At 30.8% G+C, this 19328-nt stretch overlaps 1 protein-coding gene across 2 annotated transcripts in view; it reads right to left on the reverse strand.

The window, feature by feature from the left end:
* Positions 1–833: 833 nt before the first annotated feature.
* Positions 834–19328, reverse strand: part of LOC142330361 (sodium channel modifier 1-like) — a 33578-nt gene continuing 15083 nt past the window's right edge. For both annotated transcript variants that reach the window (XM_075375590.1, XM_075375596.1), the window contains exons 3-6: positions 17699–17787; positions 13526–13702; positions 7746–7974; positions 834–1016 (exon numbers count right to left, since the gene is read on the reverse strand). In XM_075375590.1, the coding sequence (XP_075231705.1) occupies positions 908–1016; positions 7746–7974; positions 13526–13702; positions 17699–17787 (604 nt within the window). In that variant the 3' untranslated portion in view covers positions 834–907. The remainder of the gene's footprint in view (positions 1017–7745; positions 7975–13525; positions 13703–17698; positions 17788–19328) is intronic.

Below are 19328 nucleotides of genomic sequence, written 5' to 3' on the forward strand. Positions count from 1 at the left end.
GCTACAAAACACTTACATGTATAATTTTAACAAATTTTTTCATAAGGGGGTGGTTATTAAGGGTTGAAACATTGCAATAAATCATAAATTATGTTATAAACAGTAATAGAATTTTAATTCATTATAAATACACCATTAAAACATTCCAAACAGCTAAAAACTAATTTTTTTTTAATTTCATCATAACGGGGTGATTTCTAAGGGTTGAAACATAGTAAAACATCATAAATTCCACAACGTAAAAGAATGTTTATTCTACATATTGAAACATGATTTTAATCTATGAAACGTTTAAATCAATGGTTTTTGAATATTTTTAACAAGGGGTAGTTTTCACCCCCAAAAAACAAAAAGCACACATCAGGAACACATAACTTTGAAGTAGAGGGTTAGATAAGCTTAATTACAAGTTTTCATGAAAATCGATGCTGTCTGAAAGAATTCTGAGGTAATACTCTATTTTTATCCTGTCAAACACTGGACTAATAAACTAAGATATACTGTTGAATTTCCAAAGAACAAAGATTTGTTGTACATAACTATAAATTTACAGAATCCATAACTGCAATATTAATTTCTGATGATGCAGACAGAGTAAAAGGTATGGCAATCATTTCAATAATAGAAATATTCGATTTGGTACATTGAACATTTATATTTCTTAACTGTGAATAAATCACCTACAAAACCTCATTCAGAAAAAACTAGGAATACCAGCACATCATGATGAATGAAAAACTGATAATACTAAGTAATTATTATATTCTCTGAAAAAGTTCTACTTAGTTAATGAAGATGAAAATAAAAAAAGAGGGGAAAATAATTACCAAACATTAGAAAAAAAAAGTTATTTAATAACAAACATTTCAATTTCATACAATGTTTAATAATGAACTATAAAACAAATTCAAGTAACAAAGCTTGCTGAAGGAGGAGGACCATCTCCTTCATCACTGTCAAACTCTGCATCAGGATCTTTCATCCAGTTTCCAGAAGAATCTTTTAACCATCCTGACCTGCAATGTTAAATTTTGTTAAGTGTAGTTCCTTAAATGATATTATATAACACTACTAGCTAAAGTTACAAAGTATTTTATACTATATTTTTTTTAAAAATGCACTAAAATTCTTCAGTGAAAGGCTTTTAAATGTTTAACATATTCCAAAAATAGTTCACAGAGGTAATGAAGATATTCACAGAGCTTTAGTATTTGTAAACTGAAGTTTGTCACACATCAGATGCTTTTTATGAGGTGTAACTATTTAAATTTTAGAATGCTTGCTGTATGAGTAATGTGAATTATATTTGTAAGTGGAGCACTTACACAACAATCATCTAAACACATAATAAGCAATACAACACAGGACCTATTATGAAGTTCTGACTTTGAAATGGGAGTAGTTTGTCCTGCTTAGCCATCTAATTTACATTCAGGCAGTATTAGAAATAAATTTAATTAAGATTTTAAAAATAAATTTAATTAATTAAAAAGTCTCTTTCTCACTCACACACACACACACACACACACACACACGCACACACACACACACACACACACACACACACACACACACACACACACACACACACACACACACACACATATGCATACAAGAGTTAGAAACTCAAAACTGAACTGAGCTGGCCCAAACTGTAGTTATTTGGGCGTCACCTTTCACAGCGCTGCTACTAGCATCACTATTAGTTGTACATGTTACTGCTGTTGGTTTTTTCTTAAATTCTTTATTCAATCAAGAAAGGATTGCTATAGTGAAAGCTTATGTGTGCTCTGGATCCTTTCAAGAAATCTGTCAACAATTTTCAGAAAAATTTCCAAATACCAGTATCCCAGCAAAGAGTAGCAAAAACAATTTGGTTGAAGATTGGTGGCATACAATTGGATCAATTTCAAATGAAAATGAAATGGTCAACTTTCTTAGAACTCCAGAGGCTAAAGCTGATATTCAAAGAAATTCTGCAAGTCTGAAAAAAATCTGCATATAAGTTATCACAACAAAGTGGTGTAAAATACACATCTTGCCATACAATTCTTCACTACTTAAATTTTAAACCATATCATAACAACTGTACATATATTATGATAGCATATAAATCAAAACATTTAAGTAATGTAACTTCCCAAAAACACTGTTCCTGATACTGTATTTTATGTTAGATGAGGCAAGGTTCAATTTAACTGGGTTTGTTAATTCGTATAACATTAGGTATCGGATTTTTAAAAATCCTTACAAATTGTTTGAGCATCCAATTCAAGATGAGAAAATTGGTGTATGATGAGGTGTTTCTAATAATTGCACAGCAGGGTAATATTTTTTGTCCACTCTCACTGCAGAAATGTACCATAAAACTTTTGAAGAATACTATGCTCAGTTAACAGGTCATAAAAAAAAGTATGGCTTCTTCCAACATGATGGAGGAATGTGTCATACAAATGATTCGCTAGCACGTGTTCATGCTGCTTTTACAGAAGAACAAACAGCCAGCACACCTCAGTAGCCTCTGAGTTCCCTAGATTTGTCTAGTAGTATTTTTTCTTTTGGGATATTTGAAAAATAGAGTTTATGAATCAAATCCTAATATTATCAATGAATTGAAATTGAACATTCAATAAATATTAACAACATTTTGCATCAAGTGACTCTCATTATGAAAACTTTGGACATCTTTTGTAAAAGTGTAAATATGTAAACTTTTGAAGTAAGTTCAGAATTTAATTTATGCTTTAATTTTTTTATTTCATTCATAAAATGAAGAAAACTCATTGAGACAAATGGATCCTATGGGTGTATTATACAAGACTACCACTATCAACTAGCAGATTTTTATGGAAGTTGATTTCGTCCTTGTATTTTGTTAAATTTATAATGTATTGGGAATGTTTCCTTTTAGTCACCTGGCTTTAATAATGTATAAGTTCTGAAATCTGATGGTTTTAAAAAGATTTTCAGAATCTTTTTAAAACCATCTGATAATGAACATGAGGTTACGCCAAGCAAAATTCATTAAGCACAAATTCAATTGCTTAGACAGAAAAATAAACTAAAAGCAAATTCTCATGGAACAGCTTGTCCATTGTGGTACTACAAGGCATATTCATAAAGTAAGGGCTGTTTGATCATTAAAAAAAATTAAACTTGTGAGAAAAGTTTTTACTTGAGTTTTAGTTTACTACATATCTACTTCACTTTTCCAGATAATTTCCATTCAATTCTAAGCACTTTTCATAACACTATAGCAGTTTCTTTAATTCCTCTGCATAGAAGTTCGCCAACTGGAAATTGAACCAGTTGACAATGGCAGTCTTGAGTTCCTGGTTGTTTTCAAACCGTTGTCCACCAAGCCACTTTTTCAAATATAAGAAGAGGAAGTAGTCGTTGGGTACAAGGTTGGAACTATAGGTGGTTAAAAAGTTCCCAATGAAAATCTTAAATCTTCTCCTTGGTTAAGGCAGCAATGTGAGGATGCGCATTGTTGTGACGGAGGATTACGCCGAACGACAGTTTCCCACATCGTTAATTTTGGATCGCACATCTCAGTTTGGTGAGCATTTTGCAGTACACGTCAGCTGCAATTGTTAATCCACGTTTCATGAAATCATCCAAAATGATGTCCTTTTCGTCCCAAAAAATGGTAGCCAACAATTTTGACTCCAGTATGGAGATTGCTTAAACTTTTGGGGAACTTGAATGGTGCCACTGCACTGACTGTTGTTTCAATTCTGCATTGGTGTAAGATATCCATGTCTGTTTTCCTGTAACAATGTGGAAAAACAAATCATCTCCATCTTGTCAACAGCGGTCCAAAAATGCTCATCCAATGTAAATTTTTTGCTCTTTGTGTTGGTCGGTGGTATTTTTGGTACACACCTTGGACACAATTTATGATATCCAAGCTTTTCTGTGACAATCGTGTATATAGAAGTGCACCAAACATGTGGAAATTCATCAGCCAGAGCCCTAAATCATTAATCGCCAATCACATCGCAGTTTTTGGTTCACTTTTTCAACAATTTTGTCAGTTTGAATACTGGGCCTGCCCAGTATTCAAGCATTTTTAAAAGTTTTGACACCATTGTCTAATCTTTCCTTCGCTTGTTATTGTAGGTTCATACACTAGGCACAGCTCCTGATGAATTTCAGCAGCTGAAGATCCTTTTGCACACAAAAACTGAATCACAGTGTGCATTTCATAACTGGCAGGAGAAATGATTGTCGCGGACATTGCAAATTACTGCTGAATCAAAACAACTGCAGTGGCTTTGTAAACAGCCAATAGATGGCCCTGCATGCGTGAAACTGTGTTTCACGCATGCAGGGCCATCTATTTATTAGACTCGCTAATATTTAAATATAAGCCGACGGCTTTTACTTTATGAATATACCTTGAAAATGATCTTATCATTTTTCTTTTCTGTATATTTGCTTACTAAAAAAGAAAAAAACTGAGACTTGTCTAATGATTTAATTTTGGTTTCATTTGTAGGTGAAATGATGTTACGCAATAGATTTTTGTCAATATTTTCTATTATATACAAATTATATTTCTTTATGGGTTCCTCGGGAAATGGATGATCATGATCCTTTAATATAATTTGATCAATTTTTTTTATATTATTCTTGAGAAATTTAAAATGAAGCTTGTACCTATCAGTTCTAACAGATTGAAGGAATCTTGTCGTTTTCATAGCTGGCTGGATTTTGAGTAAACATGAAATATAAATACAATAACTCATCTTGACTGATGCCAAAACTACGTTCATTTATAATGCAGAAACAGGTATTGGTTCAGAAGGAACATTGTAAACAACATCAAGACACTGAATATTGTTTGAAGCCTTGTGTTGAATATTTAGTTCTACTCAAACCAGATCTTTACTTAAGGCAAAATAAGACTTTGCTAGTAGATCTGTAATGAAAAATAGGACCAAAAGAGATCCTCATGCTATATTTAAAACACAAGATGTAAAATTTTTAATAACTAAGCAAGGCACTGTACTTATTTAAAAACTAAACACTTTTCACAATTTAAAACAATAGAAAAGGATGATCATTTGGACCAACTCATGAGCTGATATCTTTTTCAAAAGACAAAGAAATAACAGAACAGATTTTTGTTCATATTTTTTTTATGATTACTAATATAAGTCCATAATGGAATCAAGTATCTTGATCAGAAATAAATCACTTGAATTACATCAAAGAGCTTTGAAAGCAATTGGTGACAGGAGTAACAAGAGATCAACATGCAGTAAGAAATTCAAACACATTTTTGGCAGTGAATCACTTATCAATTAGATAATTCTCTGGTAAAATAAAAGTATAGAAAAAATTTACTGAAGAAATGCAAAGTTCATTTAAAAAATAAACTAAGTCAGGAAAGAAAGAGAGTTTTATTGAAACCTTTGGAATGTGCCTCTGTATTAGCAGACTGCTTCGCTGCATTCATTTGCTATAAAACAAATTTAAGAAATGCAGATAAAATTATTTTCCTTTCGATTAGTGTGAATAAATTTTTTTTCAAATATGAGTATGCATGTGTTTACATGTATATAAATTTGGGAATAAAGTTGTATTTTAAAAATCAAAAGAATTTAACAAAAAGATTTGTTTTGTGGTTTGATACTATTGGATAACTTAGTTTGGTACTTACTATTAGTTTTACTGATAAATCTTCAAAAATTTCTCAGGATTCATGCTAGAAGAGCTACATCACTCTTTAACTTCTTAAATATGAGAAAAAACTGAAAACAAAAATGGCAGACCTCTTAATAGGGTTTGGGAACTGATGATATGAAGCACTGTTTTGAACAATGAAAACCAGTAACAGTGAATGGTGGTATGCAGTTATGGGTAAGTAGTATACTGGAGTTCATTAATAAATTAAATTCCATTAATTATGAACACATTAAATTATTTATTACATAAAAGTGTGACATAATCTACTATTAATATCATATAATCCTGCTATTTTACATAAAGTCCATAAAATGTATACTTTACTCAAGAAGATGGCACAACTGCATGAAATTGAGTTTCATATAACTGCAACGGAACACAGGATGTGATACGTAAAGAATACGAGATTAGGTAAAAGGACAATGAGGAGTATAAAAAAAAATAAGTTTCAATCTTCTATGCCATAGGTGAAAGAGAAGTTAAGTCTTGTTGGAATGAAGAATACACAGTTAATATAAGACGCAATAAAGGAATTTGAAAAAAAAGGGGTTTATGAATCTATTTGAGTAACTAAATCAGCTTACGTGAACTGAAAAAGAATAAAGAGGATACAGAATTTGTTCCACACTTAAAAAAGAGGATTTTACAAGGGTGAATCAAATATAAATGGTAATTTTTTAAATAAATTTATTGATTAATAATATATACAATTCATACCTTCATCATTTCTCTATATAGTTTCCTGCATAGTCTACTCATTTTTGCCAATGAACTGGAAGCCTGAATATTCCTTGTTCATAAAAGGTTTGAGGACGAGTTGCCAACTAATTATGCATGCGCTCCTTGATGTCTTCATTGTTTTCGAATCGTTCCCTCCTAGTGATTTTTTCAAGAGTGCAAACAAAAAATAGTCAAAGGGGAACAAATCTGGACTGTAGGGAGGGTGGTTGAGGGTTTCCCAGTGCATTTTTCCCTATTTATTCCGTGTCAAAATCGCAGTGTGCGGCCTGGCGTTGTCATGGAGACAACACCATTGATTGTGGAGAAAATCAATGAGTAAGACAACCCTTGAGTCAAAAAAAAATCTTTGCAAGAACTTTTTCGGCTGAGACGGGTTTTGGCCTTCACTGGGTAGCCCTCATTCTTCCTTCACCACTTCTTACTCGCTATTTTTGACTTTGGAGAGTAATGAAGGATCCATTTCTCATCACACGTGATGAAGCACCTCAAAAAAATTATCTCCTTCTTGCCAAAATTGATTCAGAAGCCTCTCACAGATCTCCAACCTGATCTGTTTTTGATTTTCGGTTAACAACCTTGGAACCCATTCAGCACTAATTTTTCTAAAGCCAAGATCGTCTGTAATAATGGATTGAGCACTCCTGTAGCTGATACTCACTTCTGATGTGATTTCTTCAATAGTGAACTTGTTTGATCACCTTCGATAAGCTCTCGAACAGCACAGATGTTGTCAGCTGTGAGACTTGACCTTGGGCATTGATCAAGACTTTCGTTTTCTACACTTTCTCGCCCACCCTTAAACTGTCTGGCCCACATATACACTCAGTTCTGGAATAGTGTAGCATCCCCAAACTGTACCTTTAAATGAGTTAAAAAGTTTTGAAGGTTTAACGCTTCATTAGTTAAAAACTTTTTGATTATATGTTGTGCAACAGACGACAGAACCTCTTGTTCACTCATGGTTGTACTGATGACAGAACAAAGCAGATGAGCTAACACCCTCTCTCTAAAACACCAAACATTACCCCCCCCCCACACCGCCATTCAGCTTGGACCTACTTGCTGCATAGAATAGCAAAATTACTATTTAAATTTGATTCACCCTTCTAATTATACATAAACTAATTATAAATAAAGTAATGAATGAAGAGCCATATTTTAATCTCAGAAGTTTTTAAATATAATACTATTTTTATAAATTGCGCTTTTCAAAGAACTTCACTCTTTCTGACACTTTTAATAAAATCTTAAATGAGTAACACAACTTATTCTTAAACAATGAACAAAGTGAAGTAAGCAAATGTTACATTTTGAGCTCCATTTCATGTCTAAATGAAGATCCATTAGAAATGCTAATTTTTGTTGATGTAGGCAATACGTTTTGATCAACTACTTTAAAGTTTGATACAGATGTGCTACTATTAGGTGGAATATATTCTTTCAGTTTTTTAACAGCATCTGTAAAAGATGGCTTTTTTGATAATATCTTCAAGTACCTTTTTAAGTGACCTGATGAGTTAAAACTGTTAACATTATCTGTAAAAAAAAAACAAATCATTATTATACAAACACCAACTTCAATCATACTACAATTCTACGCCTATTACATAACAATCTACTTGGTGAAATTGCAAAATCATAATTTTTTTCCATAAAATCCTACTAATTTAAAAAAAAATTAATGTATACACATACATTAACTACAAAGAGGGCTCACTGCTGAATACATAATATTTTTAATTATTATTTAATGAAATACATTACTGTATGGGTTAATGCCATCTATTCCTTTTAAATTTATTTCCATTAAACCCATATATTTCAATTCAGTTACCAAGTTGGATCTTTTCCGCCCATTTTTTCTGTTAAACCAATGGAATTAACAGCATTGAATAAAAACTTAAAAATCCTGAATCCAACTCTTAGTATTTAATGTTTACACACGTGTATTATGTGCAGTTAGATCATTCTCCAGTGTAAGTACAAATTCAACTGTATTACCTTTCAAAATTGGTGTACAACCAAAAGGCATGAGATGTAAACTCAATATATAATGTTTTTAAGTGTACTGTATTAGAAAGAACTTTTAATGAAGTAAATTCACTTTTGTTTTCATAGTTAATTAACTGGAAATATAAGTAAGAACATACTAACTACCTGGAATGTTGTTAGTCACATTCCTTATTTGCAATTAATGTGTTACAAGGAAACCTATAATGTGCCTTCAGGTAGTAAATAGTCCCTAAGGGACTAGTGGTTGCTTGTCATATATTGCAGGGGTGCTGAATGCAGAATGTTAGGTGAACACTGTCAGTTCAGCCAGATTGAACTGCATCTAATACAGGCAGTGTTTATTTCCATCACCTTCGTAGAAAAAAACAATTCAGTAGTGAAATTAAACGAGTAGATTAATAGTATGTAATTATATATTTCTTTGTTATTAATTTTTATGAATAGATTCTAGGTATCAATGTATAAAATGTTTAACTCCATTTTTCAAACAATTCAAAATAAACATTATACATTAGGATTATCCACATCATAGACGAAAATAAATGCACTCCTTAGATTCATGTCCAGCAATTCAAATAAAATGTGCAGGTTTGGCTCTACTCAAGTGATGCAAAAATATACTTTTTCAGATTTTTCAGTCATTCAGTTTTTTGTGCAGGACCCCGTAAAAAAGTAAAAAAATTGCCAAAGGCAAAGTTTGGGTAATTACAAAAGAATAAATTCTCAGTTTCTATGAGTGAGTGAGTGAGTGAGTGAGAGAGAGAGAGAGAGAGAGAGAGAGAGAGAGAGAGAGAGAGAGAGAGAGAGAGAGAGAGAGAGAGAGAGAGAGAGAGAGAGAGAGAGAGAGAGAGAGAGAGAGAGAGAGAGAGAGAGAGAGAGAGATGGGGGGGGGGGTCCAACAACTTCTCTTGGAACAGAAATTTCAGTGGTATACTCCCCAAGAGGATTGATCATATCTATAAAGTGTGCAAAAAATATGTTTTTCAGATTTTTCAGTCACTCTTTGGTAACTGAGCTTGTCTTTCTCTACAAGTTTTGTTTAATGACTAATTCATCACAGCCTTAGACCAGAATACAGTGACCAACATGAAACCATCTACTTCTACAAATTCAAGTAAAATTTACTGTTGCAATCCATTTGAAAAGTTAAGTGATAATTCCTGAAAGAAAAACCTGAGAAGTGTAAGCAATAACTTGCTACAAACATTTACTTTTTCTAAAGAAGATTACAAAATTTGTGATACTTGCTGCAAACAGCTAGAAGCATCTGCTAAAAATAATGCTGAAGAATCTATTTCTGATGAAGAATTTCAACAATTAGACCCTTTGTGTTCCTCAGAAAAAGATAAAGCTGTAAATGCTCTGAACAAAAGTTTGATTGTTTTAAATAAATCAGCTATTCAGTAAAAACAACTATGTGAGAGAAAATACCCTCAGGAAAAGCTTAAGAAAGCAGCAGTAGTATTCAAAAGCAAAATATTGAACACGGATTCAGATTCTGAACAAGATGCTATTCCTCTCTCCTCTGACTGTGAAACTACCAACCAGTTGAAGGAAAAATTTAATGCTACAGATGATACGAGCAACAGGATGCAAATATTGACAATGCTCCCTAAAAGCTGGAGATTAAAAGACATTCAAAATGAATTTGGAGTATCAGACTACAATGCAAGGAAAGCTAAATACCTGATTAAAGAAAAAGGTGTCATGTCACGTCCTGATCCTAAATTTGGTAGAACTTTAGATTTTGAAGCAGAAGAAAAAGTAATTGATCTGTATGAGAGTGCGGAAGTAAGTCGAATGATGATTGGAAAAAAAGATTTTACTTCTCTTAAGATAAATGGAAGACAAGAGCATGTTCAGAAAAAATTAATTCTGTGATCATATCTATAAAGTGTTGACAGTTTATCAACACTCCGTTCCAGCTCAATGGGCTTCAACTGCCCTGGCTGGCCCAGTGTGGGATCGCTCAGAGAGAACTACCTCAGCAGCACCAGCGAAGGACAACTGACGCTGACCCAACACTGCGGGGCTCTGGAAGCCACTACTGCCACGCTGTGGTGGGCACCCAACTACCGCTGAAGGAAAGCCTGGTCAGACTTCAACAGATGATCTGCAACTCCCCGACTTTGCCAGAGACCAGCTTCCGGACCCAACAGCTCTTCTCAGAGCTAATGCAAAAAACAGCCCTTTTCAGGGCCACTAGAAGGTTATGAATTATGAGGCGTCGAAGCCATTCGGTGACAATACTTACACTAATTAAGTTAGTATAAGATATTTTCAGGATAGTTAATAGCATGGTAAGTCAGTTTTTGATGGCAGGACCTGAGAGAATGATTTGCTTGTAAGATTTTCTTCCATAAAATGCTCCCTCATGTAATTAGGAGCCACCCTCCCATAAGGGATGGGTGGTGTAGGTGATTTTAGGGTCTGAACCTATACTCTTCTGCTAATAGTTTACAGTTGAATGCAGGTTGGTTGGACTCTTCTAGCAGTTACACAATTTTAGAAACATCTCAAAGTATTTAGTTATTTATTGTATTTAAGGTTCATGAAGTATTAGTGAAAGTTACAAAATATGTTATACACTAAAACTTGTAAATTTGATGTATTATTAGTTTCTTGTACAGTCAAAGTAGTTAAGCTATGTAGACAATTTGATGCAGAAACTACAACTTCAATGAAATCTCCTCCAAAAAAAATAAATGTTACCCATAAATTCTTTAATGATTTCTAAATATGGTCCATTTTACTAACTTTGAAAAAAAAATGATAAATTAAAAATTTATCTTGATCATACAATATTGATGTGCACGTGCATGCATGCAGGCGCGCGCGCGCACACACATACACAAAATAAAATTCATTTATCTGTTTTTTACAATTATATAAAATATTACCTTTCAATCTGTGTCATAACCTTAAAAGTGTAGGTTATGCTTATGATCTAATGCCAACATCATTCATTTTTTTGTGCTCAATTTAATTTCTTTGTATAAGGAATTTTAAATTTGATTTGATTATTAACATTCACTGTAACACATTAATTACATAACCTTAAATTTACATGTATGAAACTTTTCATTTGGTACTTGAGTATGACCACCTTTGATTTCAAAAGTATGTATTCCCAAGTTGGAGTATAACTTTCTGAAAACAGCTTGCTATTGGGACATTATTGAATATAACATTAAAAATTCTTTTAATCTACAATGTCAATAGTAACAGAGTCAATATAGAGAGGTCTTGGTATGTATGTTCTTGGGAGTAGAGAAAGAATTTACTATTTTTTTAAGCTTTCAGCACACTGGTTAGCTAGCTTGTAGTGTATTCTAAAATCAAGATGTATCTTTTGATTTATATCAAGTCTATACCATGATTTTAAATGAGCTGTTATTAATTTTTTTCTCCACAACCAGAGGTTGATAATAGGAATCAACTACTGTCTTTCAGTGTTTTCAATGGAACTTCATGATTCTTAACTATTTTTTAGTTTAACCCTTAACCTCCCGCTTTATTTCATGCACGAATTGAGATTTCGGTAAACATTTGTTTATCTCGCTATTACTGAATTGTTTTTCATCCAAAAAAATTAGGCTATGTTAACAATGCGTTATAAATTTATATTGTTTAACAAAAATTAATTTTTGTTACTATTTGATTATGTTGCCGCTCGCACAAATATGTTATAAAAAAAATTACAATTTTTTTTTATTTTTTTATTTTTTTTAATGATCAGTGACCTTTGTTTTTTTTATATTTATATAAACTATCGACTTTTCTGGTTAATTTGACGTAAAATTTTTTGTATCTGATAAAAACTGATTACATAAAAAAAAAACACTCTACATTTCAGAAAATTGTAACTAAAAAAAATTGAGATATCGGTTAAGGTAAAGGAGTATACGTGCATATGTTTGTGTCATTGAACCAGTACAAAATCTAACTTTGATATATATATATATATCAATATATATATAAATGTTTTTCTTTTGATACATGTATAAAAATATTTTGAATAAAGAACAAGTATGGTTTAAAAAAAAATAATTTAAAATTATTGCTTCCTTTCATAAAAGTCACGTTCACTCGTTCCTGTTGAATTTACATTTGCATAGCAATTATATAAAAGATAACAAACTGCTAATGTACATAAGAATCAAATAAAGAAAAAAAAAAGCCAAAATAAGACTTAAACAATGACGTCAGTGAAAAAAAAGTACTGTGTGTTTGATCCCTTGTGAAATATCTTCACTATACACGGCTGTTATATTTATTGCATTTTCTCATAATTCAAGGCGTTGTGATTAAATCCATATAAAAATCTTTTTTCTATGTTAAATGGTTCATGAGAAATTTGAAATTGAAAAATTGATTACCAGTGATTAATATAGTGACCAGTGAGAGACAAGGAGTTAATTCAGATTATTTTAGTTTAAAATTAATTAAAGAAAATTTCTGTCTTATTGGTTGGATAAAATTCATTTTCTGGCAAAACATGAGCTTGATCTAGTGGGTAATGCAGTTGAATGGTAAATAATAAATAGTACATTATTACTTTGATCAGTAGCTTTGATATAAGTATGCACCCACTATCCAGACTTTCTTTTATTTTAGTTTGTTTTAAATCAATATTTAACATTTTATTCATTTTACACATTATTTCATTTTTTCATATTGCACTTTACAATGATATGCACAAACAAAATATCATAGCAAATGTATAAGCAAATATATTTGGCTAAAAGGGAGAGGAATTAAACATTATAGTAAAAATAATTACTTAATCATTTACTCTCTAAACTAGCATCAGTAGTTATAAATTTTCACATTATTTCTTCAAGAGAAAACTTCTTTGACAATACTAATTTTACAAGTCAAACTAAAGCTGAAAATCCACAATCTGTAGTATGCTACCTATTCTGTCATAATAGTGAAATTCCCATTTTTTCTCACGGATATTCTTAAATACAATGCAGGCGATAAAAAATATTTCAGTATTCAGAGAAAATTAGAAACCAACAGAAAAAACACACAATATAAAATTCAATGAACTGGAATAGAAAAACCTCACCATCAACAGATGGTAGTTCTAATATAGGTCTTCTATTCAATTTTGCCATTTTATTTATTTTTCCACCACTACCTAGAACAGACTTTGTTCTTGCTTCAGCCTGTATATATAATTTTTGTTTCTTCTTCATATCTACAAATTCCAGTTCCTCTTTTCTTTTTAAATATTTATCAAGTTCTGAAAAATAATTATTAATCAGAATATTTTAATATGATCTAGGAAAATAATAATGATTACAACAAAAATAATTACTGTCATGGAATTAATTTCATAAATAAATTAACAATATATATAATACACCTTACCAGCATGTTGATACGTTCTCTAGATCTTCTGGCCTACTTGGAACCAATCATATCATCAAGAGTTAAAATTAATGCATTAAGTCAAAGTTAATTAATGCACAAGTTAAAATTTAAAAACAGTCATGACTGTCCCGGTCCTACTAGTATACTGAAGGAATATACATAACTCTGGTGGAATAAAATGAAATTAAATGGAACCATGTTATCAAAGAGATAATTATTAGATTAAATTATTACTTCTTTATATTTATGTTTAGTATGTTTTTAAGTAATATATCAAGTATAATATAATAGTAGCAAGTATACTACAACAGATCCCAAAGAATCTCTCTCATCAAGCAAGACAAATAAAAACCTAATTGCCTTACAAAACTTGGATTTCAAAAGGCTGTATTATACAAGAGCAGTTTGGAAAGTAACGTCTGTTGTAGCATAGCGCTAGTAGTAGTGTTAGTGGCACCACAATTAACACATTGGTATACTCTCTGGATCAGTGCGCTTCCAGCTGTCTCAGTGTGAGCCGTTTACTGTAGCCCATTTGCTTGTTATAACCTAAAAACATAAGCACTGCAATAGAAAATCCTGTGAAATACAAGGTGTGTACTCTCGTAAGATTTTTTTGGGCACAAAATGTTTTGGCACTAGACATCTATCATCAGTTGTGTACTGTGTATAGCCAAAATGTTATCAGTGACTGTGTAATGCAACAATGGGTCTGACTTTTAAAAAATGAAAGGACAAACATCTATGAAGAAGAGAAGGCCTTTTGTTGTAGGTGATGATCTTGTCAGTGAAATTGAAAAAAAGTGTGAAAATCAAAGCTTAACCAACTCTGAACTTTCTGAACAATTTCCGCAAAATTCTCATATGGTTTTATATGAGAGTGATACCGATAAATTAGGCTACCATAAGTTCGTTGCAGTGGGTTCCAAAAACGTCCACAGAAACCACCAAACCAAACTAATGGGCTCTGCCTTAGACTTCCTTTCACATTACGACATAAAAGGAGAAAATTTTTTGAAGAGAATTGTGACTGGGGTGGCTTACGTTGTTGGTGAGCAACAAACAGTTAACACAACAGTAGATGGCCTTGGGCCATACCAGTTCTCCAAACAAGCCAAAGAAAGCCCATCAAACGTTGTCAGTGAGAAAGGTTATGGCCACGGTTTTTTGGGATGCCAAGGAAGATATAGTCGATTTCATGGAACTTCGGATTACAATTACTTCAGCAGTCTAATGTGAAACTCTGAAGAAACTTAGGTGAGTCATTCAGAACAAATGTTGCAGTATGCTGTCATCCAGTGCTGTTTTTTTACATGACAACGCTTGTCCTCATAGTGCTTGAAGAACTAAAGAAATTCAATTTCCAATGGGTCATTTTTGTTACAGCCTGGACTTTGTGACAAGTGATTTTCATCTCTTCACTCACATGAAGAAATGGCTTGCATTGCAGCACTTTGATGACGATGATGAAGTTCAAAATGCCATGAAAGGTTGGCTAGGAACCCAGGTGGCTGAATTTTATGAGTATTTTAAATAAATTAGTGAAACAGTATGAAAAATGCTCGAATTTAAATGGCAACTATGTTGAAAAATAGTTAAAAGCTGTAGTTTTAAATTGTAAATAATAAAATATTTTTATATATGCAGATTTTTTATTTACAGCCAAATTGAGGTTACTTTATGAACTACCCTTGTAGCAGTCATTTGAAAGAATTTTTTTTTAAAGAAAAATTAGATTTTTCATTACTATATAAGGACTGGAGATTGTTTAATTTGTAGATAAATTGATCATAACTAAGAGTAAGAAATACTTTGTGAAATGTTCATAAACAAATATTAAACAGGTTATAATTTGAGGCAAAAATATTACTAAGAACTGTTAGGATATTTGTTCACAATTTTAATACATTATAAGTAAAAACCTTGTTATCATTAATAATTAATTAAAAATATCCCATCTGTTATACTAATATTCATAATCTGCTTGACAACAATGCATTCTGTGAGGCTACAAAAATATGGATATGCAATCACGTGTTCTACTACATTTTATTGCTCATGTTAAAATACATTCAAGAAAAAAATAGAAAATAAACTTTTTGAACAGGCTTCACATATTGCATTAGAGATATAGCTATTGCAAAATTTTTAATATATATATATATATATATATACATATATAATTAATCTCTTAGGTTACCCAATCAACTATACAAACCTATAAATTAAATACATTACGTTTCATTTAGAATTCTCTAAGCTTCTTCAAGTGACAGAGTATGTCAGAGAGTTCTAAGTGAAACAGTGTATTAAATTTATACGTTTGCATAGTTGATTGGTTAACCCAAGATATTAATAAAGGTAATATTTTTAAGTAAAATATATTTTATGATTATATTTAATTCTATCCAATTGAGAGGAGAATAAACATAAACTTAAATTACATTTAAGTTAATATTTATATATATATATATATATATATATATATACATATTACATAATTTGTAAATATATCATTATCATTTTACATATAAACTGCTTTGATTAATTTTTCATTATGTTTTGGTTCAAACAGCTTACTATTAGCTATTTACAAACATTTATTTTACATAAAGGATATTACAGATGGAACATTGTAATATGAATGGAAATTTGGTTATTGGGATGACTCACTGAGGAGTAAAAACAAAATTAATTTAAAGAACATAATATTAAACAACAAATAAAATAAAAATACAAGTTATAAAAAAATGTTTGTCCCAATTAAAGAAAATCACAGAAAACTATGTTAGCTGCTGCAGTAAATGTAATTTTTAATCATAAAAAAACATTTAAAATATGTTTTAATTCTTAGATTGTAAAGCATGTTATATTGTTAATGATAAACATAGTCTTAATATTTCTATAGGCTACTGAATGAAATATTAAGATACAACGTTTCCTAGAAACAAGGTATTCACTGCAGCAAACAATAGTTGAATATAATGACTATGACATTATGACTATAATGTTTAAGGACTGCGGTTCCAGCAGTAATGGAGTGTACTAAACTCAATTTTTCACGTAATAATTAGAATCTAAACAAAAATTCTAAAAATATTTGTTCAAGTTTGCCAAATAAATACTGTACACTACTCTAATTTTATGGACAATCACATTTAATGATATTTGTAGAACAACTCTTAAACAAGAAATCATTTCAATATGATTACTATAAATGGAATTCATTTCAGTTTTAAAATCCCCATTGTCATCAAAATAATTAATGAAATGACCAAAAATTTGATGCGTGTGAAAATAAAGGCCTGTAATCTAAACATGCACACAATATAATTTATGGAACTGTTTTGTTGAAATTTTAGAACCTTCATCATGGTTTTCTGCAACTGTAAGTAAAACATCTATTGCGGTTTAAACAAGTTCTTAATGAAATAATGAAAAACAGAACACTTTTATTTCACTACTTTAACTTTTATTTTGACATTACATACCATTATAGTTAGTTTTTGTTCTTTAGTAAACAATCATATCAACAGAAAATAACAATCTGCTGAATTTTTTAAAAGAAAACATCAATTCATTACTGCTACTGTTTTTATTCCTGATTTCCAATCTTCTCATTAAATTTACTAAACTAATCAAAACCAAGATACACGCAAAATAACTGATTTGAGTTTAAAAAGAATACTAAACTTATATTATGTACTTCAAAGTTCACTGCATACCTAATTGACTTTCAAAATTCATATTTTGCAGAAATGGAAAAATTAGAGAATGGCGTATTCTTCACATATATTTGGACTCGTATACTAATGCAATAGCATTAAGCATGAATGTTTTTATAATATTATACAAATATACATACCTAAGACGTGTTTTTTTCCTTTCCTATGCACTACAACCATATTAATGGTATCAAATATTGGTCGGTGAGTGCATATTAAACAAGTAAATCTAGAAAAAAAATCAACTATAAGTTATTTTTTTATTTATCCATGCTCACTGAATTAGTTCATTAATATGTTATGAAATAAAATAAGAAGGAATAAAAAAACCTTCCTTGTGCAAAACTTATTTAACTCAAACATATACAATTTTTTATATATTACATTCAAAGTGGTAAAAAGAAAATAAGTAATAAATTGAAAAAAGAAAGATGATACTATAATACTCATATTTACAATTGTGATAACATAAATAAAGTTTTTTGATTAATAAAAGTTCCAAAATTGTCATGCAACAGCATGTTTCATATTGAAATGACTGTTAAGAGCAGTTACACTCGACCTTTTTTTCTTTTGGACCAGTTACATTTGTTTGTTACGTAATGTCGGCTGCAACTTCTTAATGTACAAAATGGTCAGATAACTTAAAACCGCAGCAACTTTAATCAAAGTAGTTATAATTTAATGGAATAAAATTTAAATATTTCAAACATTTTTTATTTAAGTATTTATGAGATTTTTGACAAAGAAATAAATTTTCAACAATTTTAAATAAATCAGGTTTATAATTTATACACGCTCCTCTAAATTACATAAAACATGAATTGGTATGCTGGTTTCTATAAATGTTCTTCACATATTTTCTTTTGAACAAGATTTTTTTACAAAGATATGTTGATGTGAATGTGAGAAATATTTGTGCACATTTTTGTAGTCTTCGATTTTTCGGGCACTAATTTTTTAACATTCAACATACTCCTTTCCTTCCTTTTTTTAAAAAAAATAACCTCTAGATTCATATCATTTCTATTCATGAATTCATTAAACAGCCTTCCGTAATCATATTCAAATGTAGCTAGTTGTGTAAGAATTGATGTTTCTAACTGCCAGGGATTTTCTATCACAAGATACAATTCTTAATACTTCTTAAATCATGAAATCTGTGTTAAATTCCTTCGATATGGCAGATAAATAACTTGAAGTAGTAATATAGATAACTGAATAAATGGTAATACTGTCTTCTTTGGCTTTAATTAAGGTTGGAATCTAGTTTCTCTTCAAAGGTGAATACTTTATCCACAATTAGTGAAACAATTGTATTTTCACTTTGTACACCAAGATTTAAATCACAAAGTTTGTCTGTAATGTCGTATAGAAATGCTAAGAGACCCACTGCCAATTAATGCCATACTCACAGTAAACAATTTTGTTTTCTTGTAAAAATAATCTCATGATGTAAAGAAAAAATTTGATTCAGAACTTTTCCTCTGCTTAGCCATCACACAGAAGTACGTAAAAGTGCTTTGCCATAATTACTGTCAATTTATTTTATAAGATTTAAAAATTTTCTGTAGTTTAATTCCCTGGCTTGAATATAATTTACTACATTATGACAGCTGGTGAATTAAACAGTGAAATGATAAAAGATTTTTTAAATTGTATTTCTTTTTTAACAGGGAAACAAATCCCTTTTGAGATCCGACCATTTAAGGGCATTCTTCAGTGCACATGGAAACCAATTTTTTTATTTCAATATTATTCTTCTCCAGA

This window comes from Lycorma delicatula, chromosome 1 (genome assembly GCF_047948215.1).
Source record: "Lycorma delicatula isolate Av1 chromosome 1, ASM4794821v1, whole genome shotgun sequence".
Lineage (NCBI taxonomy): Eukaryota > Metazoa > Arthropoda > Insecta > Hemiptera > Fulgoridae > Lycorma > Lycorma delicatula.